General features: G+C 37.3%; 1 protein-coding gene across 6 annotated transcripts in view; it reads right to left on the bottom strand.

Moving 5' to 3' along the window:
* The window catches only part of CDK14 (cyclin dependent kinase 14), a 298,720-nt gene that overhangs the window by 185,000 nt on the left and 86,866 nt on the right, over nt 1-26,854 (bottom strand). For all 6 annotated transcript variants that reach the window (XM_071560658.1, XM_071560659.1, XM_071560660.1 and 3 more), the window contains one exon: nt 19,783-19,862. In XM_071560658.1, coding sequence (XP_071416759.1) covers nt 19,783-19,862 — 80 coding nt within the window. The remainder of the gene's footprint in view (nt 1-19,782; nt 19,863-26,854) is intronic.

Genomic DNA, 26,854 nt, shown 5'->3' with positions numbered 1-26,854 from the left:
AACAGTTTTCATTAAGTCAAAAAAAATGACAGTCTGGCACTAAGAAAGCACACAGTTCTTTGCATGCTTGCAAGAAAGCATTTGGTAGTCCTTCAACTGTAGGCTGCTTTGCTGGAGGGACTAGATGGATCAAATTAGCTGCACCTACCTCCTCAGCCTCAATTCAGGCTTACATGAGTGGCTTGAACTTTTAACCATGTACTTTTTTTATTTGTTAAATTTCTACTTGCTGCTCTTTCTTGAAAGTGTAACATGCTATTAGAGAAGAAATACAGAAAAAGCGTGTGCAACAACACATAGGCACCTTCCAAGTTTCTTCTTGTTACAGTAGGACCCTAAGCAAAAGGCAAGTCATGAACCTGCTGCAACCTCTTTGCTGCAACCGGAACAAAACACTGGAAGGACTGATCAAATAAGCTCTGAAAAGCACCACAATATATTATTCTAACAGTTATAGAGAAGACTGCTGCCATATGAAATGAGTATCACTTTCAGTACATTCCAGATATAAATTTATGCATTGTGTATTGTTCCCAATGCTCTTCAGACACAAGTACAGATGGAGGTTAAAAATAATGAGACATCATCCTATTAAAGCCAGACTCTTGTGGAAACCAACTGCATATGCTACTTCTATCTTGTAGCAGCCAGTCATATCTTGCCTTCACTGCTCATTTCAGTACTCAACAGGAGGAAACTGTGTAAACCAAAAATATGCACTGTGTACAGAAAACAACTCTATAATAATGCAGGTAGCATGTGAAAGCAGGAATCTTTCTATTACTTTTTTATGAACACATAGCACGACTGGGACTAGCTGTACAATTTATAAAATGATCACTGGCTGTTATTAGCCTTGTTATCATGATGAATTTCAGACACTGTCGTCACGTAAAACCTATCTACCTTAGAATGAGTTTTCAGTTTAAACAGCTCCTCCCATCTCCCAGAAAATAGGCTTTAGTAACAACTATTGTAAACCCACTGAGTAACTTTCCCTTTGAAAAACTCCAAACTTCACAATCCTGTGTTTTGGAGTAGAGACTCAAAGTCTGGGAATACAGAGGCCTTTAGAATAGAAATACACACTTTGCCATCTCCATGAAAATTCTCTAAACCTGATTAAGTTAAAGCTTTTGAAATTGCCTCTTTTGGGTCAGCCTATCAGCAGTGTGAAAGGACAAAGGAATACAGAAAAAGGGAGATGGCGCAAGGGGCTGTGATTCACAGTGGAAGCTAGGACTGCTGGGTAAAGAGAAAGAAAAGCCAGAGGACATGTGAACATCCTTACAGATGGAAAAACACAGGAAGTGGAAAGTAAGAGCATGTAGACAAGACAGAAAAGGGATGGGACACAGAATGTCAGGTGGGCAAACACTAACATGTAGGGGGAAGCACACAAGAGCCTGCACATACTAGCACATCTTCTCCACTGATCTCCATATCAGAACCAAAGATTCCCACATATTACCAACCCACTGCTTTCAGCAGGAATTAATGAAAATGTCTGGCAGAATCCCACATTCTCCTCCAATTTCCATCTACAGACAGGCAACCGTCAACAGCTACCACCTATCATTTCAGGTCAAGCAGGATGTGTCCATGTGAGAGCTAGCAAACACAATGAAACACTGGAATGCAGATGCAACATCAGAAAATGGAATATGGAATTCCACTTGCTTTTTCAAATGCTTAGAAAAGTACATAAACAAAAATATGAATTAAAATAAAGAATGATGGGCCAAGTGTTCAAAACAAAGATGGACTACAATTACAGGGGCTGCTGCAATGCAAACCTGGCTTCCTCAAGATACACATTCCTGATGTCACTACCATGAGATAAGCCAGAGTACGTGCTTTCAGCTCACAGCTGCTTCACATCTATCCTGCATTTATCTCACACTTCAACAATCTGGAAATTCACAGCCTAACTTATCCTGCAGTGGCCAACCTGTGTGCTTGTACCCAATAACTGTTCCCAGGTCTTAAATTTTTTTCACAGATGGAATAAGTAGTTGCTTAGATTTTATTTTTATAGAGGCCCAGGTATGAACTTGATCTAGCTTTATTTTTAAGTTTCAGTGAAAGGGTGTTGTCCATCCATCCAAGAAGCTGAAACCTCCACCAAGTCCAAGTCAGAAAAAAATCAACCTGATCTTTAACCTTACCTCACCATTGACTGAGCATCACATTAAGTCACTAAAGCTGATTTCATCACCATGTTCTCATTTTAGGAACATTTCTACTTCTGATCTTCATTCACTTACCAGAACCACAGAGTGCACCCAATTATTACAAAACCCCAAGCAACCCTGTACCCTGGTATTCCCCAGTGCCATGCACGTACTTCGAAAGTCATCTCAAAATTGTAATTTAAAAGGACTCTCAGCAAGTGGGGTACTGACAAGATGAACAAATGTTTAAGTAGTCAGAGTAGTGTGATGAGTGTTCTGAAAAATTTTGAAATCATCTGTGTATTAATAACGCACAATAGGTACCCTATAGCTAGAGCCACCCATCAAGAACATAGAATTAAATTAATTGATCATCATCCAACACAGGCAGAGATCACACAGCAGGAGCAAACATGGTGCTGTTGTGTAATTAAGGAAGAAACAGTAGAAGTAGAGGTATCAAATTAACTTTGCACAGTTAAACTTAATTCTGACAACTTCTGAATGATTAATTTTGCAACCACAATAAAGCTCCTCTGCTGTTAATGACATACCTGCAATATTAGTATTACAATGTCTAAATGAGAGAGTAAATAATCAAGTACAAGCACTGAAACTCATGCTCTGCTGAAGGCAGTGGGCATACTGTTACTCCCTTTTTTCGATGCATCAATATGACAAAAAATCACTTAACCTTATGTACCTGCAATGAATATTTTTTTGTACATAGAAGACCGAAAGGCACCCTAGGAAATAATTTAATTGCATTAACATGAAACCCAGTTGGCTACCAACATAATTTAACTACTACTTAAAAGTGAGGAATTCTACAGAAAAGCTGTTTTAGAAAAAATTACTTTCGCTCTATTTCTCAGTGGACCATTTCCTTCAGAAATAAAAACAAAACAAAAAAAACAAAAACAAAAAAAAAAAAAAACAAAAAAAACAAACAAACAAAAAAAACCCCAAAAACAAAACACCAAAAAGCAAAAAAAACCTGTACAAAAAGCAGACTCATTTGTCACCACACATTTCAGGAGGCAGAGAAAAAAGGATTGTGGCACATGTCTTGCTATTTTTCAAAGAGGGAGCAAGACAGAGCCTTTAAAAGATCATGTCAATTTTCTTCTTCTGGGTGGGTGAGCCTCAACATGCCTCTTTGCCCATAAGTTGAAAATAAAGCTGGAATGCTCATGGCATTGCTTTGTCTCTTGTGGAATGGTTTAGATGTTAAAGAAAGGCAGAGTCAGTATAAAGCTAGCAAATAAGTATTTTTACAACTATTTTAGTGACCAAAATCAATCACAGTGAAAATAAGGCATACAGTTCTGTAACTGAAAAGGGAACAATATGGAATGTGTATAGGAAAAGAACGAAGATTTCATAATAAAGCAAATTAAATTCTGTTACAGCATAACAATACTAAAAAGTAACTCAAAACAATGAGCTATGTATTAGGCTCCTAAGCATAATTAAAATACAAACAATATCTATAATATTTTTTAAACATTTTAATGGACAGTAAATAAACTTAATTTTGGCATCTCTTTGATGCCTTCTGTAAGATTTGTAGTAATTTTTTCTTCCCTATCCAAAAACATGCTAGGTACACAGACTACAAAATGCCAAGATTCTATCAGGTAACTTGCAAGGTCATTTCTAACACAAAACAAGCAATAAAGGAATGAAACAAGCTTGCAGACTACAGCAGCAAAAGCCAGTGAAGTTCCATTTTTTTTCCAGACTAAATGAGTTGAAAAGAGCTTATACTGGAAAGGGATATCCATGCTTTACCACCAACAGCAAAGCCCTTTGGTGTCAACACTGCTGGACATCCACTTTGCAAGCATATAATCTGAAAATATGTTCTAAGTGTTCTTTTCACATGTAAAAGCCCTATCAGCTCAAAAGGAACAGATATGTCATCCTCCTTCTGCCTTGGCCTTGTGGTCTCTGGGTATTGTCTGATTCTCACTCTGTCATTTAACTGTCATTTACTCTTGCAGGTCATAGCACCTATCACCAATGTTGGTTGAAGTTAAAATACAAGCAATGGGGAGGGAACAGAAAACTCAAGAGTCCCAGGATTTTTGCTTTTTTCACCCCAGATTGTAAATTAATCTAAATCCATATGACTGCAAACTTCACAAATTTACATCTAAACGACAGCGAAGACCTGTTATTACCATGTCGCTTATTGAAATCTTGTGGACATTGTTCAAACTGGAAATTTGCATTTCAAAGGACAAAAATTTTCCTTTAAGCAAAAGGTAGTAAACCCTGTATCTTTTTTTAAAAAGCAGCTGGCCCTCAAGAGAGCACAGAAGAGGTGCTAGAACAGAAAAGATGGGCCAAAGGAACATCTCAGCTTCATGGAGTTGACAGCCATAGCTGACAGTGACAGAGTGATGGGAAAGTTAACTGATGCTTAGAGGAGACCTAGTTGAGTAAGTTAGTAATTTCTATCCTCCGACTAAAAGCATATCCATAATTTTCAACTTCAAAATTCAGAATTACCTGTGTAGATGCATGGCACCAATCACACTGGATCTAAATCATACTGCAAGGCATTCTGAGCAATGACATAATTGAAGCACACTCAAGAAATGTGAGAAAATACATTAAAAGCATCTGCAAGCATAACCCATTAACACCACAGGTGGTAAGAATTTTATTTTTTAAAGGCCAACTCAACAGTCAACAGCTTGTCTGTCTACTACATACAGATATAAAACATCCAGCTCCCTTGAAAATATACTGTTCTTCCATCCTGTTGTGGCATTCATCAATTATAATTACAGCAATTTACTGTTTACTTTTCCAGAATCATAGTAATTAACAATGACAGTAGCAAAATTGATAGTGCTGCTTCTTAAAGCACACGTTCCTCTAAGATGACACTATTGCCTTGACAAACTTTACACAAATGGTCTTATCTTTCACAGTTTGTGTCTAACAGTGTTTGTTACAGTCAAAACAGGTCAGCCTTTTCCAAGACAGGACTAGAGAAAAAATATGCTCTTTAATGTTGCTGACCTTTCCTTCAAACAATTCTCAGAACTCATTCATTGAAAGGTGGCCTTCCAAAATTGCCCTTCAGGTCAAGGAAATACTTTTCCTAGTTTCTGTGAAAATTTGTCCAATTTGTCAAAGTTTACAGCTAGTCAATGGAAAACTGTACTGTAAAGCTGCACTTAAGCAGCTAAAATCTCGCAGAGAATCCATTCTCCCTGAGTATGCTTAAATAGTCAGATATTTGGCAGAAGCAGAGAAGTTTGAGCCAAGTCTGGAATCCAACTTCAGTTATAGACAGGACAGTGTCATCAGCAGAACTATTCTGACAGTTTCACCAAAATCACAATTACAAACCTATTTTAGGCTGAACTTATCTCTGAGTTCTGTGCTCCATTTCTGCTTCTGCCTCTCTTCATGCCTGCTAATGACAAAGAGTGTGGGAAACACTAGACCTGTCCAAGTAGAGTCCTCATTCTCCATGCCACAGGCTCCTGGCTGAGGCCAGTCAAAGTCACCCACTCTTCCCATCTTCCCATTACTGCTTTCTACACCTGGTACTGCTTTGAAAGGCCTTTGTAATTTGCACTCTTCCTAACTCACGTGATAGTTATAATTCTCTCCCTGAGATACTCACATCAACAACTATTCTTAACCTCCATTTCTTCTAGTTCTCCTTCCTCTACTGCTGTGCCCAGGTATGAACAGTGCCAACCATTTCAGTGGGGCAGTCTTCTTCCAGGCTGCCAGAGTGCAGTAGAAAGGGAAGCAAGAAGACTAGAGAAAATAACAGGTGAAAAGGGGACAAAAATGCATGGACAATGCATGTAGAGCTTTTAACTCTGCCAATATCAGAAAAAAATCCGACCAAAACTAAATTCAAAGGGGGAGTGTATAATCCAAATATGCATGCAGGTAACCAGAGAAATAAGCTATGCGCTTTCAAGTATTCAAAAAAGCTTATTTCACAAATACTATACAACTGCAAAAACTCACAGTTGGATGGCAAGAAGCAACACACCCAGCAGGGCTTCTTGTCCATACATATCAAAGGGCTCAGGCATGCGCATGCTGCTTTCTGGGTTGTTTTTTGAAGTTGTTCCCTTTCTCTTCTTCTTTTCACTACCCCATATGTTGGAAAGAATGCTTCTATATAGCTTGCCAACACCTTTTTTGATAAGGGTTTGCCTGTTTTGGCTGTCCTGGCAAAAAACCAGCTCAGAGGTAAAGACAGAATGTGGTTATTCTCACATATTCTCTCAAACTTACATTTTTTAACTACAAAAGGTCTCTTGAGCAATCAGAATTTCCAAACCAATTCACCTCCTTGCCTATTTCTTGTGCAGCATCTCCCTCAGTCCCCACAGGGAGGTTTACACTTGTGCAATGAAAATTATACCTAAAAAGGCAGTTTCACAAGTGGACTTTCACTTCAAGGCTCAGGACAAACCAACGCCCAGAAGTTTAAATGTTGGTTCATCATCCCACATCGTACATGAGCCTAAAGACAATTCTTTAGTGAGTCTCTTTAAATCCTTCTTGTTTTTTATTATAGCTAATCACAAAACTGACCTGCTAACCAAACATATGTAGCATGAAGGTCCTTATTCTTGAGGAGAAATGGAACAGGAAAGAAGTACAGCACTTTAGCAATCAGCAGGATCTAGAAGGAGAACTACAACATGCCTAAACTGTATTTCTCTACAACTATCATGTTCAACTAGGACAAAGCAAATGAAATGCTAACAGGTTGAATGGCTGAATCAACAAGTGCATCAGAAACTCCACCTGATGAGCACTTTTCTACTTGCAAAAACCAAGCAAGTAGAAAAAACAAACTTTAGCTGTTAATTTGACTTGACCAAGCACAAACTGGACTAAACTACTCAGTGTATTGGTATATTGCCAATACGCGATCTGAACATCACAGAGCTACTGGATATAATCTCCTTATAAATGCAGCACAATCCCATGGTCAAAGATGGGACTCTACCAGCTCACCAATTAAAACCAAACAAACTTGCCCAACACAAACAAAAGACTCCTCAGTTTGGTGCAACTTTACAGAAGTTTAAGCAACCATGTCATGCACATAAGACCACGGTTCAGGAATACGGCAAAACCACTACTGCTTTGAAGCAGTTTCTGAACCTCTGAAAGTCTTTGGAATGCATGTTGCTCTAAATAATCCTTTTCCCAGCAACTCTTGAAGACAGCTCATCTGCAACAGTATTTTGAGATACTGCAAAAGGGCAAAACCATTTTTAGTTTCTACGACTAAAGTGAGAACATCTCAGTGTGCCAGAAAACACAGCTCAAACACTCTGAAGTCCTTGGAGCTCTTTACTAGTGATTTGCTGCCTCATCACCTCATCTCAAGTAAATCAAAGAATGGCTTCAACAAAGCCACCAAATTTTTATGGGCCAAGTTTTTTCTGCCAAAGGAATATAGTCTGACCTAAGAAAGGTCACGGGAATTAGGACAGAAGCAAGTACCCATAGGCACTAATAAATTTCTTTCCTCCTTCAGCATGTCTAGTTAGTGTATACGTTAAATCAGACATTCTGCAACAGTAAACTGCACCTCTAAGGGAAATTGATAAATGAGGAATACTAAATCTCCATCCCAACATATGCCAGAAAGCTTTGGCTAAAAATCAAGAACTGATTACATCAAAAACATTAAGAGCACATTCCAGTTCAGATATTGATATTAAAATAGCAGCAACCAAAGTGCTGTCACAAGGCTAAACATTAAATTCACAACACAGTTGAATATTTCAAACAGCACCAGCCTTATGAAAGCAGAGCAAAAACACTCACAAATAAAAAAAGATCAGTCTATGAAATAGGCGCAGGAACACTACTCATTTATTTCTAATTAGGGCTCAGCAACCCAGTAATGACAGATCACAGACTCCAAGAGGTCCATCAAAATGGCCCTCCCCCAGCTGGTTAAGATGCTTACATATGACAACCTGATGACATTTGAAATGTACGTATGTATGTATGGCCAGACTTTGTGAATGAAGATTTGGGAAGGGTTCTGCCCTTGTGGCTGTGCCCTTCCAGCCTGGGCAGTGGATTTTTGTTGTTGTTATTGGGCTTTTTTGTTAGGTGAGGCACAGCATGTGCAGAACTGGCCCCACCGTTTAAGTCCTAAGGTCCATCTGCCATGGCCAAGCAAGATTGGACAGTAACAGTGAAGTCCTCAGGACTGTCTACAGCATCCAGTACTAACTGGGGCTGATTCTCCTGAGTATCCAAGATCTGACAGGATCAGATGTCAGGGAGGCATTGAACTGCCAAGAGATGGTCCCTACTAAGACTCGAGACCTTGGGATTCGGAGTCCAGAGTGCTCTCCATTACACCATGGGACCACCCCACATTTGAAATAAACTGACAAGATCTCTACAGATAAACAAACCTGGTCTAAGGCAGTAAAATACACTCCTCTCACAAAGTTCTCTGACCACAATAAGCTACATGTAAAATATTAAGAACCATTTACCTGAGAAGAAACTAGAGCTGGGCATCTGTATGCAAAAGCTATCTTTAACATTAACTATACGACGAGTGTTACACATCATAGGAAATGGAGTGGTGTCACTGTGTTAAGGAGTGTATGATTATCCACAGGTATATTTCCAACATTTTGTTGGGTTTTAACAAGGGCTGTTAAGAAAACCTTGCCCTTGTATACAGTTTGGCTTTCATTTCACTTGAGGAGTTTTTATAAACTTGTTTACATAATTCCTAAAGATGTAGATTTATAATTGTCAATGATTTTACAAGGTTAATGGCCTCTGTAATTAAAACAAATGAATGAGAAGCTAAACTACTTTAAATTTATGCACTTCGGTCAACCATAAAAATAGCAAATTTTGCAGAGAATGTGCTGTATGAACCAGAGTAAAACCCACCTTTTGCTGGCAGCTCCAAAGCAATGCACAGGAAGGGACATGCTTCTCCTAGTGGAGTACTTGGACTCTGGACCATTTTGAAACATAAAATCTTATAGAATAGAGATTAATGGAATTTCTAGTCTAGTCTCAGGATCTACATGCACTCTGAGAAATGATTTTACTCCAGAGGTATAATTTGAATTTAACAGACAAGCACACACAACCCCCAAGAATAATTCATACTGTGATACTGAAGGCTCAGAAACACAGCTTATCTTTTCAGGAGCATATCTATTATCAAAGATGGCTTTAATTTACTTTAAATCTCACTTTTTTACATTTTTATTTCAACCTCAAATTTTTAATTCACGTATCTTTCAATAACTGGATTTAATTTACAAGCCTCCTGGACTGCTGGCAGAAATCCGACAGAAAGGTGTTAATGTCCCGAACACATTATCCACAGATATACACTCGTACTAATTTGACCTCCTCAACATAAGGAGCAATTTTCAAGCTCATACATTTTTACTGAGCATATTTTTAAAAAGACATCCGTTGCCTTGCAACAATCCAGCTGCACAAGTCCCTTCAAAACTCATCCACATTTGGTAGAGTGGGAAGTCCATCTAATCCTTACATTGGGAACTTAAGCAAAGGCTGTTTAATCAGGCTTTTAATGAAGACTGTACACTGCTCCAAAACCTTTTCTTTTGCCTTTATATAGATTTGTACTAATTTGTGCAAGCAAGACTGAGAGACAGCAGCATACAGACACACATCAATGTGATCACTTGAATTTCGTTTGTGAGCCGTAGCTACAACCCTTAGCTTCTCCACAGGCATGCAAAATAAAGCATTTTTGATTATGCAAATAGTCCTCTGCTTTGTGAATAGGGCCTCAAGTGATTCAAATGCTAATTCTGTTAGAAACCTTGATGCAAAGCCAGTATTTCAACCATGTCAGCTTCATAACCAAGACTTTCTGAGAAACACATAATTGCAAATTGAAAAATATCTTTTAGAACTACAAACACATAAAGTAACCTGGAAAAGTGTGAAAGTTCTTTACAGCTTTCTGTCAATGGGACTTCAACCTGCCAGGTTTTGCTTCGAGTTAAATGCTCCTGTAGGAAGTGGCAGTTTCCCAAGTGGCAATGTAGGCACTGTCACTCTGAGAAAACAAGAAAATGAACAAAAACCCCCAATTTTTTATCTAGTCCAGAGATTAATGTGCTAAATGGTTGGGGTTCATGTCTTCTCATTTTCTTAATAAAACCTTCACACAATCCAGTGAATGCTTGTATGAAAATCTTCTCACCACTATTAAATACATTTTTTTGAGCCCTCAGAGCACACAAAAGAGCAAACATGAGTCTTGGATTTCAAAGAAAGAGGGGGAAAGAGAAATGAGTGAGAGTGTATGTGTGAAACGTGTAAAGAGTATTTTTTCTTTTTCTAGTTACAAAATTTCGGAAATACGTGAATCGCATAAAGGTAGGTCGATTTTGACTTGTTCCAAACTAAAACTTGGAAATATGGTAACAGCTTTGCTTTTTTTTTTTATATAGTTTGCAAGCAGTTTTGGTTTAAAGCTTCCCCACTCCTCTCCCCTCTCCCCCTCTCCCCCCCGCCCCTTCCCCAATTAGTTGGTTTTAGCCTATCACAGGAACTTGGGTTACTTTGTCCTCTCAAGTTTTAGGAGATATGAAGGAAGGGAGAATGTTTTCAAATGGAAAGCAGCCACACTGGCATTGCCATCACCCTGCCTGCAAAGCTAGCCTGCTGCTACACCAAGATTCCTACCACCTTCTTGACTTTCTTGATTGCTTCTGCTCAGGGAAAATCAGCTGATAATTACAGCTACATAAAGCCCGCGGATCTAATTACTTGAGCTGTATAACTATGATGAGCTTCGAATTAAATCTCCTCTTACCTACAGACAAAAGAGGATGTTAGGAAGCTTCCACTTGAGCTGCAGAGCAAAGAGTTAAATAATATAAATGTCATTGGCAGTGCAAGTTTTGAGCATCTCCTGAAGATAAAATCCACAGAATCCTTACTTGCATTAACCCCTTTTCTAACACCCCAAAGTAAAGGTCAAAGAAACCTGGCAAATAGTACTTCTGCACTGATTAAGAGAACTCAGAACCAAGCAGGTTGGATTGAAGTCACAAAACACAGAACACAAACAATATCAGATGAGCCCAGATACAAATCACTGAGTTTAGCACACTTAAAATATCCTTATTTACAAGGCTTCCTTCATTCATTTTGTTGTAAGTTCACTTTTTAATTGGCTTCAGTGAAATCTGCTGCCAGCTGAGAGGCTGTGGAAGTTTGGGACAAGTGGCTCAGAGCTTAAAAATTCAGAAATACACAGTTCCAGATTCTACAGCTGTACATCCCATAGTGATGACTTTTAGAGACTCCACTGTCATGGCTTGTATTTCAATAAACGGGTCAGAGGTGGAAGTCACAATATCCTATTACCAGTCCCTGAACCATCCAGTTTCCCTTCATCTCAGTAGAAAAACACAATGTATTATCAACTTCTTTTCTAATATTGCTTACTCAGAAAGAACATTCTATAATAAAATAATGTGGATATTCATTTTCATTGCTTTGAAGAAGACAGTAAAGGTCAAATTCTAATTTTGAAATGCTACTCTCTTTATATTGATTATAAAGCCTGAAAGCAGTAACTCCATCCATGCTGCAAGAAAAAAACTCCATGATGAAGCATTTACTTCAGTTCCAAATAATTTATGAATGATACATCTCCCACCTCTCCCAGCAAAACCTACATCTGGCAGCAGACAGACCAAAGGAAAAAAGCAACCTGTGAAGAAACCAAAACAAAAACAAAAAAGATGAAAAGAAAGAATGTATTTTTTCTCACATATATGATTTTAATATAAGATGCATTTCCTACCATTTTTCCCACTGTTTTGATTATAATTAATCTTTTCTTTTCTATGAGTGCATCTTTTTTTCCTACAGTGGCTTCTGCCATATTTCATGTCAGTACAAAGATGTAGGCTGCTGAAAATATTTCTCAACTATTTCCAAGTTTAGAAACAATTCCTGCTTAAAATTTTCAGCAAAATACCGTGATCTAAACACAGCATTTTACCATATTGGGATTTTAAACTTCCCTGTATACACAACATATTTAAGGAAAAACTGAACCATTACCACAAAAGATGGGAATAAAAGGCAGTAAAGCACAGTACTGCAGTTGTCTAGTCCTTTCAGGCTGCCTGTCTTCTCAAATAGCAAACCTCTACTGAAGGCACTGCCCCACCATTTGCAAATAAGTATCATTCTCCCTTTGATATAGGAGTGATTTCTACAGATATTAGAACAGAATAGTGTCTTGTGTCTGAAGGTGCTTAATTTTAGGACTTGTTCATAAATAAGATACAAATTTGAAATAAACTAGGGGATTTTTTTCATAGGAAAAAAAAGTACTTATTGTGCTGTGGACAAAAACATTGGCAGTGTTGTATATTCAGCAGTAGCACATGCACATCTTCTCTGTAGTACTCATGTCTGAAGAAGCAAGACTGGTTTCATATCATATTTTTAAATAAATTACACCCACATCAGGAGAATCAGAATAATTCATTCATGAACATTCTGTGTTAAAAACACACATAGTTGAAAATCTGAGCTATCAAAAAAATGTTCAGAAAAAACCTCCAGAAACTAAAGGCAACTTTTACATTATTAATGTTCAAGAGGGGGTATACGTTGGAAATTTTAAAAGTTGACTTCATTTCACAAAAAGTGTCCCAGGAAGATCCTTTTCCAAATGTACTTTAGTTTTTTTAAGCCCAATCTGTCTTAATTTGGAAATCTTGTATTTCTCTTTTATCTTGAGGAAGCACACAGTTCGGGTAAGGTGACAGGATGACCGTAACAGAAACACGCCAGAGAGAAATAAAAATTGCTGGAGTCTCTTTACTTTTGAATACTTCTTGACCTTAAATATCCAACACCACAGTGTCCTAGAGGTTCTTGGCTTGTGTGTTTTATTTTTAACAACACTGGAAAACAAAACTGTTACAACTACAAGCTGAACTGGCTTTGCAAGGACTTTACAGTTAATTGAGCCGTAGCTATTTAGCCTGCAGTAGGTACCAGCTCTGCCAACTCTGTAGGCAATGAAAGAGTTATCCAAGCTACAGTCAAGCTACAGTGCCTTCATTTACTTAAATGTTTCAAAGCAATGTGGCTTTTGGGGAGAGTGAACTTATCCTCAGACTCTAGAAAGATAATGACACAAACTCTCCATAGTAACTCATGTGACATGTACGCTCAGAATAGTTACATCTCCATAATCTTAAATGTAATCTCTTGAAGTTCCCTGAGGCTTGATGAGCCAAACACATACAAAGCTTTTAGGCATTTCAGTTATGGAAATTTAAATTTCTTGACTGGACTTTGTGAACGAAATATGAATGTCCTCCAAACTCCTATCACTCAAAAGAAAGCAGTTGTCAAGCTTCCTTAATTAAAAAAAAAACAAACAAACAAACGACAACAAAAAAAAACAAAAACAAACAAAAACCCCAAAAAACAAACCAAACAAAAAACCCCAACAATAACCCCAAAACAATGCTGCAGAAAATGAATAGGCTTGCTTTTTGTAAGTGGATGGTAACTTCCGAGAAAAAGAATAATTTATTCTTCACTGGAAGATGAAGACAGGATTTTCCTGGCAGTTTTCATGTTTACCTTCTACCAGTAGATCACCCAAGGACTCTTAAACCAAAAATGAGCAGATATTGTTTCATTGTGCCCTTAACCTACAGCGTACAACCTTCCAGTCCTATGCTAATACAATGAGTAGGAAGCTTATCACCATGAATCATCTAACTAGTGCCATGAGGTCATTTGTTGACTTAAGTGTTGTAAAGATCATTAGGCCATATATCAGTCAAAAATCACTGAGCTGGGAAGTGCATGTAGTAACTCAGATAATAATTCAGTATGAAGTCACAAGAATTATATCTAATGAGTAAAAATAAAATTTTCTGGAGCTCTTCCTTAGATGGTACAGGCACAGACTGTGCTGTTTGTCTGGGATAATACAGAAGCTCAGCTGCTTTATATCACTTGCAGTATTGTTACTATAAAGCAGTGTTTTCCATTGTGCACCAGTTAGGAACACTGTGGAATAAATTACACATTCACTTTGGTAAGAGCTTTCTCTTGGCAAACTGTTGATCTTCCCTGTATTCTTTTCTTAGCAGTTACTCCATTTCAATTTTCCTCAGACAACAGTTTTGTGAAGACTTATCCCCTCTAGTCTCAGAAAGGGAGGCCTCAGATAACTTACCAACCTCAGAAATTCTGTCTGGTATAAATTTATATCCCAGGGAACAATACATTATATATTACAATTATATAATATGTAATATTATAATATATGTCTGAGGGAATAAAGGCAAACTCATCTCTGTCTCAGAGATTCTTTCAGGTTTTTATTTTTTGTTTCTATTAGAATCATAGAATAGCCTGGGTTGGAAGAGACCTTAAAGATTATCCTGTTCAAATCCCCTTGCCACAGGCAGGGACATCTTTCACTAGACCAGGTTGCTCAGGACACGATCCAACCTAGCCTTGAACACTTCCATGGACAGAGCAACCCCATCTTCTCTGGGCAACCTGTTCCAGGGCCTCATTCAGTAAAGAAATTCTTCCTAACATCTGATCTAAATCCCTTGCTGTGTCACTACATGGTCCTGTAAACAGTCTCTTCATCTTTCTTGTAAGGCTCCTTCGGGTACAAGAAAGCTGCAATTAGGTCACCCTGAAGCCTTCTCTTTTCCAATCTGATCAACCTCAATTCTCTCAGGCTTTCCTCATAGGACAGCTGCTCCATCCCTTTAATCATCTTGGTGGCCTCCTCTAGATTTGCTCCTATCATACAGTGAGATAAGGATGGAAGAGGCCTGAATCTTTGAAGACTTCTGAGGATGTTCTGTGGCCAAGAGTTAGCATCTCTCCTCCATGCTCTGTACTGGCACTCAAATGCACTAAGTTTTCTCCTTGAATTCACAAAATAAACTTACTCAGTATGCCTGATGAACTGCTCTTTAAAAATTAAAGAAATTCATTAAGCAAATCCTGTATTCTTTGTAATTTTATAATGCAAGACAGCAGATTGCTTCCAAAGCACTTATGTGCTATTTTTGCATACTGCTATCTATACGTGCCAATAAGACCACGGCCTTTGACAGAGAAGTAGATGAAAACTTATTATCTGGACAACTGCCAAAACAAAGATGTAGAGACCATCTATGACCTGAGCACTTTTAAATGTGAAACAAAAATTTACAAATATATAAATTACAAGATGTGAATACAAAAATTAATATAAAAAGAAATAAACTGAAACTTGCCCAATCATGGCATTTAAATACCAAAGTACAAACATACCTACAAAACATGCCTGGCTTGGATGATTCTTTGAAACTTCATCTGGTCTTAGGGGAAATAAAACATTACCATATACTAAAACACTGGAATAGATCTTTATTACTATAGTAAATAGCAATAAATGTAAGGGTGGAAAATTAAAATCAAATGCAAAACATTTTCACAACTAGGGTGGGGAAGAAAAAAATTTATTGCCTAAGAAGAGACCGCAGTAAGCAAGTTAACCTCAAAAGCAAGGTGCCAATAAAGCCAAGGGATGTTTGTCTACACACATACCCAAAAAGCAGTATCTTTTTCATGCTGGATATAAGCAATATCATTGCTCAGAAGTAAAACAAGGTAACTGCAGAACTGTAAATCAAGCTATTCCCAAAATTACAGTCTATCGCACAGTTCAGCATTAAGCCTAGATGAACACATGACACTACAGGAAATTAAGGGAATGACACATCTGAGACAAAAGTTAAGGTCAGTGAACTTTTCTGCTGGCTGCAGTGCGTTTAATAATACTTCAAGTCTGATGCTGGAACATCTCTGAACAGTTGATAATGGGAGTTACAGAAAAGAATAAACCACAACTACACTAAACAGAAAACAAATAATTTGCTAATCTGAGTTTTACTGAATTTATTTTAAATGAGGAAATAGCATATGAATGAGTTTCAGACTCCACAGTGTCTCAGATATCACAGTTGTAGGCACACTTAGCCCACAATAGTAATATCGTGGACTGCACCACTCAAATATATGTGATCAGAAAATCAAATAAGAACATTTAACCCACTCAGGTGTACACACTGGGTCAGTTGTGCTTTTTCTCTTTTTTCCCTTTTTTTTTTTCCTTAGGCTCTTCAGAGATAAATTAGATTATCCCGAAGTAAGGTAAATTCAGAGGGAAACGTCCTGTAAATTGCATGCACTAAGTTGGTACATCTGACTCAGGCCATGTTGAAAGAACATTTAGCACAGGCTACTTCTAAATTTTGTTCTAGAAATTCAATGGAGAGCTGAACAGTACCAACAAATACATTACATTTAGCTGCTTTCATTCAAACCTACGTAAGTCTGATAAATGGTAGAAAACACAAATGTGTATCTGTTGTAAACGTAGAATTACTTTATGAGCTTTAACTGAAGTTTCAGCTAAACCTCCTCCAGGCATTAACTATGATTTTTCTTATGCAGCTTGACTGCATGTTTTGTTTGGTCGTTTGGTTTTTTTGTTGTTTTGGGGTTTTTTTCACTTTTCCTTCCACTTTTTGTTTCAATCACGTTAGTGTTTGTCTCTATAGTCACACATTCCATATTTATATCCTGAATTTTCCTACTTCTCTTAGTCTTTTTCCTTTGCAGCTTTGTTTTTCTTTGAGCTTCATTCTGCTGCTGTCACAACAGTGACAATATGCTTCCCTATACACAGACAGCTACAAAATTCCCCCAGCATGACCACTTTAGGATTTCTTCCCCCTAATTAACATCACACAGCATCCTCCTTAGGAGCACCAGGCAGGAATGCTATTTTCTTTCACTGCTTTACTCAAGGAATCATGAGAAATGTTAATTAATTTACTTACAGTAGTTTTAATTTACAACTAGACTTCTGCCTGAATTTGCCTTGCATTGATGGAAAATCAGAGAATAAGGAATAATTCAAGGTCAAAACCTGCCTGGTTCATCCATTATGAAAGGGTTGAGAAAGAAATGCCCTCCAACAGACCTCTGGCTCATACCACCATACATGCATTTTTCCATTAGGGGAACACTACTCCTCAGATAACTGAAATTAGAAGTTGATCTCATCTTCAACAGTATTTGTCCTTGTTCTAGTTGTCCCAGTGTAAATTACATGGCTGGAGCCCTAGTCAGCCAATGAAGATTAAGAAAAACTTGCTTAACACAGTGGCCCATTCTTACTGTTTTTCCATATCAAAGTTATCTGATAATTTCAAGAGCTCATAGAGGCATTTTATTTTGTTTGGTTGGTTTTTACCCCAACTAGATGCTGCTGAGAGGAAAGTAATATCTTCCTCAGGTCCTGCTAGGGAAGTTCACAGCTGTAGTGTTACTGTCTAATAATACAGGCAATATTCGTTACTAAGAAAATTTAAGCCAACCTAACTAAATACAGATTTCCCCCTTCCCATCTTACACACCATATATGTGTGACTTCTGCATGATATAAAACATACAAGACTGTATTTCTAATTATGGCATCTAGGATCTGAATGAAATTCTACAGAGACAGGATTACATTTACAAAAAAAAACCTTCCCACAAATAACCTATGACTCAAATTTGGCCCCACCTAACCAAGACTCTACAAGACAGAAAAAAACCCCTCTCTCGTGAGCCTAGAACTTTCTGGATCTAGTCTCAGCCTTGATGACTACTTAAAATATAGGGATGCATGCAGTCCCACCAAAATTGCACACCTAAATATGAATCAATTATTAACCTGATAAGCTTTTCTAGACAAGAGCTTTGTTCTACTAGAATTAAAGCACCAGAATTTTAACTGGCTTCAAACACAGTATTGTAGTCACAGCTAAAAGGAAAACTTCTCCAATGACATTGTGAGAAGTATTTTCATGCAAGTGTGACTTTGTAATTTAAAAAAAAAATCAAGTAGAAAAAAAATGTTTGTTCTTGCTCCTAAACAATACTTATCTATACTGAGTTCACACAACAAACTATTATACTGCATTTGACAGTTATAGTGCTATAAACTTTCATCTAGACCAAGCTCACATTAAAAAATCTTTTAAGTGTCACTAAAAAGGCACTAGGAAAGGCGTATCTACTATTTTCTTATTAAGTCAGGACAATATCAACTATAAACCTAAAAAACAATAAACATATTTGAAACACAGGCTGTTACTATTCAAACTCAGCATTGCAAATACTGAAAGCTGCACCCGTAACCCTCTGCACACCTTGTTATCACTGCACAGCTGCTGGGACAGACAGCTAACAGATAAAATGGATATCATTATGAATAAATGTGTCAGATCATTCAATAATTATTACTCAAAAAAGCAGTACAGAAGAACTGTAGAAATTCCTTCATAAATTGGCCACCCATTGTTTTCCTTCCTTTGTGAAAGAGTCCACTTTAAAATGCACTACCTTAGGATGGAAATCCACAGTACTTTAAAGGCTTCTAACTCCAGGGTGTCAATCACATGAAATGTGGAATTTTTTTTGCCCAGTCCGTCCCTGAATAGGCTCATTATATAGACAGACATACAGCACATGTATGGCTGCAAGAACACAGGCAGGAGCACGGGACAGCTGCTGTGGCTGAGGCTGTGATGATCACGAAGCTGCACACCTCACACGCAGGGTGAACTGCAGCCCCTGGGAGGGCTGATGCTCTAGTACCTCCCAAGCTCATCCTACTTTGTAAATTATGCCAAGACAGTAGAATTTTGAAAGGTCCCTTAAAGCCATAACAGTTTCATCTCTTTAGTTCACTACCAATTTCAGATGAGTCTGAATCAGTGGTGTGATGGTAAATTGTTTATTATTTCTCTACCAAGGCTCATTTTTAGTACCTTCTAATAGAGAAGGCCCACGCAGAGAAGGCATATCCAGCAATTTCTGCAAAGGAGCTCGACACGAACTTGGATAAAGGAGCCATCACTAGGGACCATGACAGGCTGACAAGGAAGAATAAAGGACCAGAGCAGAAAGCTTAACAGGCATCTCCAAGCGTGCTAGATAAGATTCATTCCCAAGCCACATAAGTTAGAGTCCACTGGGAAGGAAAAAACCAAAAGCTAGTCTCAAAATATGCACAGCTTCTAAGGCGCCTGTAGTTTTGCTCCCTGATCCTTGGACTGCCTTTATCAAGAAACACTTGTCTCTGCTTCATGCTGTGAATATATGAAAAATTGCATCTACCTTCATCTCAGGTGCTGCCTGCAGGCAAGAAACGTATCTTACACAGTTCCCTTATCTTCCAGGGTGATTTCTCACACCCACCCTAGACATGCTCTTAAGTACTCGTTTGTATAGTAAATCTAACAGGAACCAAAGCGGAGGCAGCGCTGCCTTCTCCAACAAGAACTCCCACATCAGAGGCTTTGTTTTTGAAGCACCAAAGTTTCTTCCTACTGAGAACATAACCATATAATTTGAATTTTCAAGCTATTCTCTATAGCATAGCACAGAAATAAGAAGTGCAATGCAATTACAAAAAAAACCCCAACATATATAATCACTATAAGTGAGTGCATACCTTCCCTGATTGCAGTAAATGGGGTTCCCTCCTCTTCTTGTAATCTTATCACCTTCAATGCCACCAGCTTTCCATTTACCCTGAAAGGGAAAAAGAGGAGGGGAAGAAGAAATTAAAAAAAAAATTATCATAAAACCAGTATTTCTCATACTAGAACTTGTTTCCCATCATATACTTATCCAATTTCTTTCTGTTAATGCCAGTGAGTCATTTATAGCACTTTAAGAAACACTTCAAAGCTTCCATAATGTCAACTTTGTATTTTCACACTCAGATGCAATCCAAGAAATTATCTCAGTTTTCTGTGAATCAGTCTGTTTCCTTTCTATCACAGCACTAAATGGAAGCTTTGTAAAGAAGTACCACATGGTAAAATTTAGTTATAAAGTATTTGTCCATTATTTAAACAAATTGTTCAAAGAAAAAGGATATTATTTTCATTAATCACTCCACTTGCAGAATATCCAGATTTATACTGATTGCCTTTTTTCTACTGCATGACACATAATTATAGCCCTCAAAAAGCTAAAAAGTTTGAGATGTGAAATAATTTTTAGATCATTCTGGCTGTTTCCCATTAGGGTAGGATTGTTCGTGAGGCACATTCTTGACCACGTGGCCTGAACTATTGTTAGTTTATAAAGACTCTCATTTATAAGTTTAAAATTATTTTGTGCTCCAAGAGATAAAACTTCACAACAGGTCATTTTAGTGTAAAACTACTTGGTTGGTTTCACTTCGAGCATTCAAAATTTCAGTACACATGAAGCATGTTCCAAGCCCTGCAAAAAAAATCCAGTTGGTTCAATTTATCCAAATAAAATCTCACAAAAACTGAACGAAGCTGATATTCAGTACCCTCTTCAAGAACAAACTAGCAAACAGACTCCTCATGTATGTTGGATAAACTGCCAAAAAGGCATAATACAGTTGAAAAAAAATAACATTATTATTGCAATTTCTTTCTGTAAAAGCAATGTTAGTCTTCACAGCCACAAAGCTCATTCAGGGAAGCAATGGAGCCTTTACACTCCTGTAGTCATGGAGTGAATTCCCTACTGTACTAGACTCTAGAACATGTGGGTTTTTTCAAAGCAAGATGATACGGACACCCACCAACTCTGAATTCATCTTCTCCCTCAGGCTTTCAATTTTTGCAGTTATATGAGCTCAGTTGACGGATGGCTACTGTCTCATTTTTCTGATTATTATTCTTTTACAATTTCCAAAAACTGATTAGCCCTATACCGAACATTGCATAATGACTCTGAACAACTTAAAAAACCCTGGTTACCAAAAGATGGTTTACTCATCACCTTCCAATTATTCATAGTACTTCAGACTGGCACCAGTTCAAGTCTCAGGCCACTCATCACTGTTCAAAGACAATTATCAGCTTAACCCTACTGGATTATCTGGATTTCTCCTTATAATTACCTTATGTGGTTTTGTTGGGTTTTGGTTTTTGGGGTTTGTTGTTTGTTTTTTTTTTCATTTAAACAGGACTTCTGGCATCAGAAGAAGATAAGCCTTGCCTCAAGTAACTTCATGAGTCATGCTCAGACAGCAGAATAAACCATAATAAAAGCAGAAGTAGAAAGACTGATGACACATTTACATGACACATATATATGACACATATACATAGGTAGTTTTCAACTGCTCCATCAATACACCACCCTGCCTATCACATACATATCACTTAGATACCTGGACAACTTGACTATTTTACAACAGATGAAATAACTGTGCAGGAGGCATTTAAGTAAGAAATGCAAGATCATTTTGCAGATCAGGAACAGGACAAATGCTGTGTTCAGAGACGGCAATGCAGAATACAATGGAAAAAAGCACATCAAGAAGGTATTAAGGAAACGGGTATGGAGTCTCTTGCCAGAGAGACAGGTAAACATCACGCAGCATTATGTAGATTATACCCTTTTTAATTCAAAATTCTACATTCCATTGATTAATGAAGAGCAATAAATAACACAAATAAGCAATAGTATGCAACTCATTTCAAAGAATTCACAATTAAACATAGTATGTGAGCTGTGCTATTTAGTTATCATTGCCACTTTGACATTGGTACCTGTCATCATCTTGATAGACATCATGGCAAGTCTTAATACCATCAAAGTGATTGAACTAATCTCACATAGTGTTCCTCTGGGATTTCATTCTCCTCTTTACTATTATTTATCTCCAATATACCAATCTATCATTTCCAAAATACAACAGCCTTCTTGTTCTCATTTACTACCCAATCATTAAAATCTTATTTTTCCCAGTTCATTTTCTATAAACAGGAGCATATAAAACTGCAGATGTGAGAAATTATAAAGTATCAGTTAAGGAGACAGGGTGTATACTCACATCCTTTAACTATCCTCTCACTGATGTAATTTCAGGATGAAGTTAGATGATGCTGAAGAGATGAGCTAAGGGCTACCTCAGGGTATAGCCTTCCTCCTGTTAAATCTCTGCCACTGTCTTGTATTTCTCTTGTTCCTGCTAGACTACAGTGAGACTGCTTGGAGAACTTAAATAAGAGAAGTCTGGCCCTTCCAAAAAGAACTAAATCATATTTAAAAAAACAAAAACAAAACAATAAAGGCATGACAAAAATTCAAAACCACTACAAAATACATGAGAATAACTGGGTCCACCTTTTGAGAAGTAAAGTGCCATGGGATCAAGCCATCTCGGTCATAAAATTATGCCCCGAAACTTGTGGTGCCATGCCAAAATAATATGGCAATTTCCGTAGAATCAACATGGAAAAAGGGAGACCAAGGTAAAATTACCTCTGCAACTTATTGACACTTGTCTTTGCAGACTTCAGGAGGATAAGGTCAGCAGAATTACTTCCAGATATTACTCCACATTCGTCTTCCACAATTTTCAAAGCATGCTCAGTATGTTCATTATTTTCAAATGCAAGTAGAAAAAACAACAAGCAGATTGCCTTTTAGATAGTGAAAAGGCTAGGATTCATTAAACCACCTCTATTACTCACTGTCCAAAGCAAACAATTTCACACCTTCTCAAAACAATACACTTAACTGGGTCAAGGATTACACATAATCACATGTCAATCCCATCAACTGCCTCATTAGTTTCTATTAAGGACAATATTGACTAAAAAATTCCTATTTTCTAACTTACAAGCCATCCTCTCTCCTAAACTAATGCACCTTCTCTCATCCAAAAACCTTCAGAGAAAGTATAGAAGTACTAAAACCTCTCTAATTACCACACAAAACCACTTTATTGTAGGCTAAACACATGCAGCTGACGAACAGCTTTCCCATTTATGGAAATTCAGCATTTTAACATTACACAATCTCTTATAATAAATATATATGCAACATAGGCAAAAAAAAAAAGAGTCCAAGCTAATTTATGTGGCATAAAGTCTGCATATTATAAAAAATAAATATGCCAGATATTACAAAAATGCTAATATAATGTCATTCTGCATTTTCTAAAAGAGTGTTTTTCAGCATTACCAAAATAAATACATTTATAAAAAATGACCATTTAGGAGAAAGTAGAGAAGATTAGAAATTATTTAATCCTTTAATGCATCATTAAGAACATGTAACACTGATGAATATAAAGTAACTGATGACTTAATTGGCTTCACTGGGGATAATGCTGATGTTGCCACACAGAGAACAAAAGACTACAATAACACTATTTTGTCAAGTTCTTCAGATATATTTAGATGAAATAAGTGTTCTAAATATACACATTTAAAAGAATCAATTAACATAAAATCTGCCATTCTGATTTCAATCTGTTTATTTAATACCAAGTTTTACCACCGGCTGGAGTTGAGGCTGAGCTCATAACTTGTGAAAGTATTAAGCTTGGGAACATTTTTGTAAAGAAAAGTCAGTAGTTAGTATTGGGATAATGCTCTAGTTTGTGATACCCGATACAAGAAACTAATCCTTATGAAGAAAGTAACTCTCACTTGTTAAAAATTCATTTACATGAAAAGCTCAAAGTTTGATGATCAAACCTTAAAAAAATCTAATTAGATCTACTCCATAGTGATATTAACGTCATAAACAGATGTCTAAAATCCCAAACAGGTCATGGGGGCCTAATGAAACCAGGCTCTGCCAGAAAGTTCCTTTGAAGATACATGACAGAGGCACATTCACTGTAGGTTTAGTCACCTCTGATTATTCTACCAATGAATAACTAATTCCATAATGAGGGAAACACTTCTTTTAATCATTGTCATAAAAGGCAGTTCAGTGTAAACATGGTTTGTATTATATTTTTCTTACTAGAAAGGACTTAATGTTTCTAGGTTACAAAAGTCACTCACAGTCCTGCTAAAGCCCCATGGGGTAAATACTGGAAGGACTAACACAACCCCTATGTTTCTCTTTTTGAATCCCACCATCTTTTAACCTCACCCTAGACAAAAGTTACCTGTTTTTTAAAAAAAGCCAGTGGATTAAAGATATTTCATAATGCTGATGCTTGTTAGGGTTGAAAAATAGAAGATCAAAGAGTTCCAAGAGAGAAGAAGGACTTTAATTATTAATTAGGGTTGTCACTGGAACTCAAGAATCTTGTTCTTCACAGGACTCAAAGGAGTCTCAAACAATGTGGCAGGTCTCACTTGAATAGCAGCAGGTGAGCATTTACCTCCAGGTCCCTCATCCTTACCTCCCAGTCCACATCAGTTCAAACTAATCAGCAGCCCATCTAAGCATAGAGGCTGTACTTGACCTACACCTGCTGGAAGCAAATAACCTGGGCCTGGCAGCAGGAAGAGCAATACCAAGAACCAGTCCTCCTCCATATGCCTCATATCTCTCCAGGCCCCACTGATGTTCATATAAAGAGAATTTGGAGACAATTAGTGGTATCACTTATAAGTAAAGGGACCTCGTAGAACCATGCACACTGATAGTCACAGGAGATCTTCTGAGAGATGCTGTTCCTCAGCTAACTGGGAAACATATTGGTGCACAAGGGCATTCACTTGGCAAATTACTTCAGTGTTTGCTCTACCATTCCACTCATGCATACATGCATGAGGGCCAAAAATTGACTATCCCATAACTCTACTACATGTATCTAATATAACTATCCTCTATCCTAGTTTTTCTACCAAGTTTTCTTGGGCAATCCTGGGTAAGTAATATAATATGCCTTCTTCCTTCAATTTTATCCCCTTTTGTGCAAGGTAAAAATACTTAGTCACCTCTGTAAACTGCTTTGCAGGTTGAGGCACAGCATATATAGTCTAATGTTCTTTTTATACACTCAACTATGGAGGAAAGTTTTGCCCATCTTACTTTTAAATGCTGACAAATTCAATCAATAGCGATCAATATAGTCAATGAGTACAAGATTCTATTTAGAAACTTAGCTTATTTCAAAACTTACATATTTTAATATTAATTTTTCCCTCCATTTGGCATTTTATTTGAACATCTACTTATCATTAGTTTTGTATCTAGTTCAATTTGAACTTATTGTTTATACTAAAGATTTACAATGCTTGAGATTTTTTTAAAAGCATTTATGTACACACTTTATAAACCCATGTCATGACTTGTCTACAAAAATCAGTGATGGAAATCAGTTTAAAAATGAGGGAAAACAAAAGTGAAGCTCTAGTTAGTAACCATAAAGTGCCTTTTCATAATCCATGAATATGTATCCCTTTTCCAGCCATCTGCTACCATCAGATGAAAAGAGTTTCATTTATAGAACACTGATTTCACACAAATTGTAAGAAATAAAGAAAAGGTTAAGAAAGCTGAGGTCACTAAGGCAACAAGAATCAGAGCAATTTTGAAATAATTGGTCGAAATAAATTGGCCATAACATGAAGAAAAATCTTCCTATGAAAGGAAACTGTACTGTTGCACATGAAACATATGAGGGAGCCTGTGAACACACCTCACATGGGCATAGAGTGAAGATGGGAATGACTAAAAAGTAGCAGCATGGCCATCTGAAGCTTATGGCGTTTGCAATAGAATGAAGATAAAACAAAGACAATCACAGAGTCAAGGAGGTTTCATGACAAGTAAAAGAAATTCTGCAACTTCAAAACAAAAAGAACAGCAATTAGTCCTGTCAGTCATCCTCAGTGAAGGATTCAGCATCATAAATTTAAAAAACAGAATACACACACCACCCTTTTCTTCTTGTGAGCAGCCATCCACACACATAGATATACGATGGTAGCTATATATTCATAACCCACACTACAATATATCATGCCAACAACAGATACAGGTAGTTCTCAGTAATTATTGAAATATTCCCTGCTGCCCAAGAATAACACAGCCAGTGCAGCACATCATGCCTCCTTGAGCACAATTTCTCTCCACTTTTAACCATGAACTCCCTATTGATTTTCAAGTAAATAGTAAAAGGTACTGTCTTTGATGAAAATAAATGCCAAATGCCCTAGCTACCCAAAAAATGTCTTTTATCTTTAGACACATCTTGGAATCACCTTGAACACAAACAATTCAGATTTCAAACTGAAATAGTAGAGGTACCTCAACTGAAGGACTGCCCTATGTCCTCAGCCTTTGAGTTCTTGCTGACAGCATCAGCCCCTAATGGGTCTGCTCTGTGCTCTACTGATTTCTCATATTAATAGTCAAAAAGGATAAGGGCCACAATTCATTAGAACAAGTATTTTACTAGAGATAAATTGAAATTATGTATTTTCATGGTAGGGAAAATAGGCAAAAATGTGTTGATTGAGCTATTAGGAATTCTACACATTTTTGCAATACTATGAGCACATGCAACTAAGTAAAGATGCTTAAAAAAAAAGTAAAGGTAGAGTAAAAAATATTATATGGACTTGCAAGAAACAGATCAAGACCAAAGTGGAGACACTACTGGCTTGCCTCTCAAAACACAGAACAAATGCTGTGCAAGCAGCAGTCACAGATCATATCGCTTTAGCCAAGGTAATCTTTTTTAATTCTTTGACCTAAAGGGCAACTGAACACAGTGGGAGGAGAGGACAAAGCATGCCAACTCATAACACTGCCAAAAGCACAGGTTTTTC

The sequence above is a fragment of the Pithys albifrons genome, chromosome 7, assembly GCF_047495875.1.
Source record: "Pithys albifrons albifrons isolate INPA30051 chromosome 7, PitAlb_v1, whole genome shotgun sequence".
Taxonomy (NCBI): domain Eukaryota; kingdom Metazoa; phylum Chordata; class Aves; order Passeriformes; family Thamnophilidae; genus Pithys; species Pithys albifrons.
The sequence above is the reverse complement of the archived record's forward strand: the minus strand, read 5'-3'. Positions and strand labels throughout refer to the sequence as shown.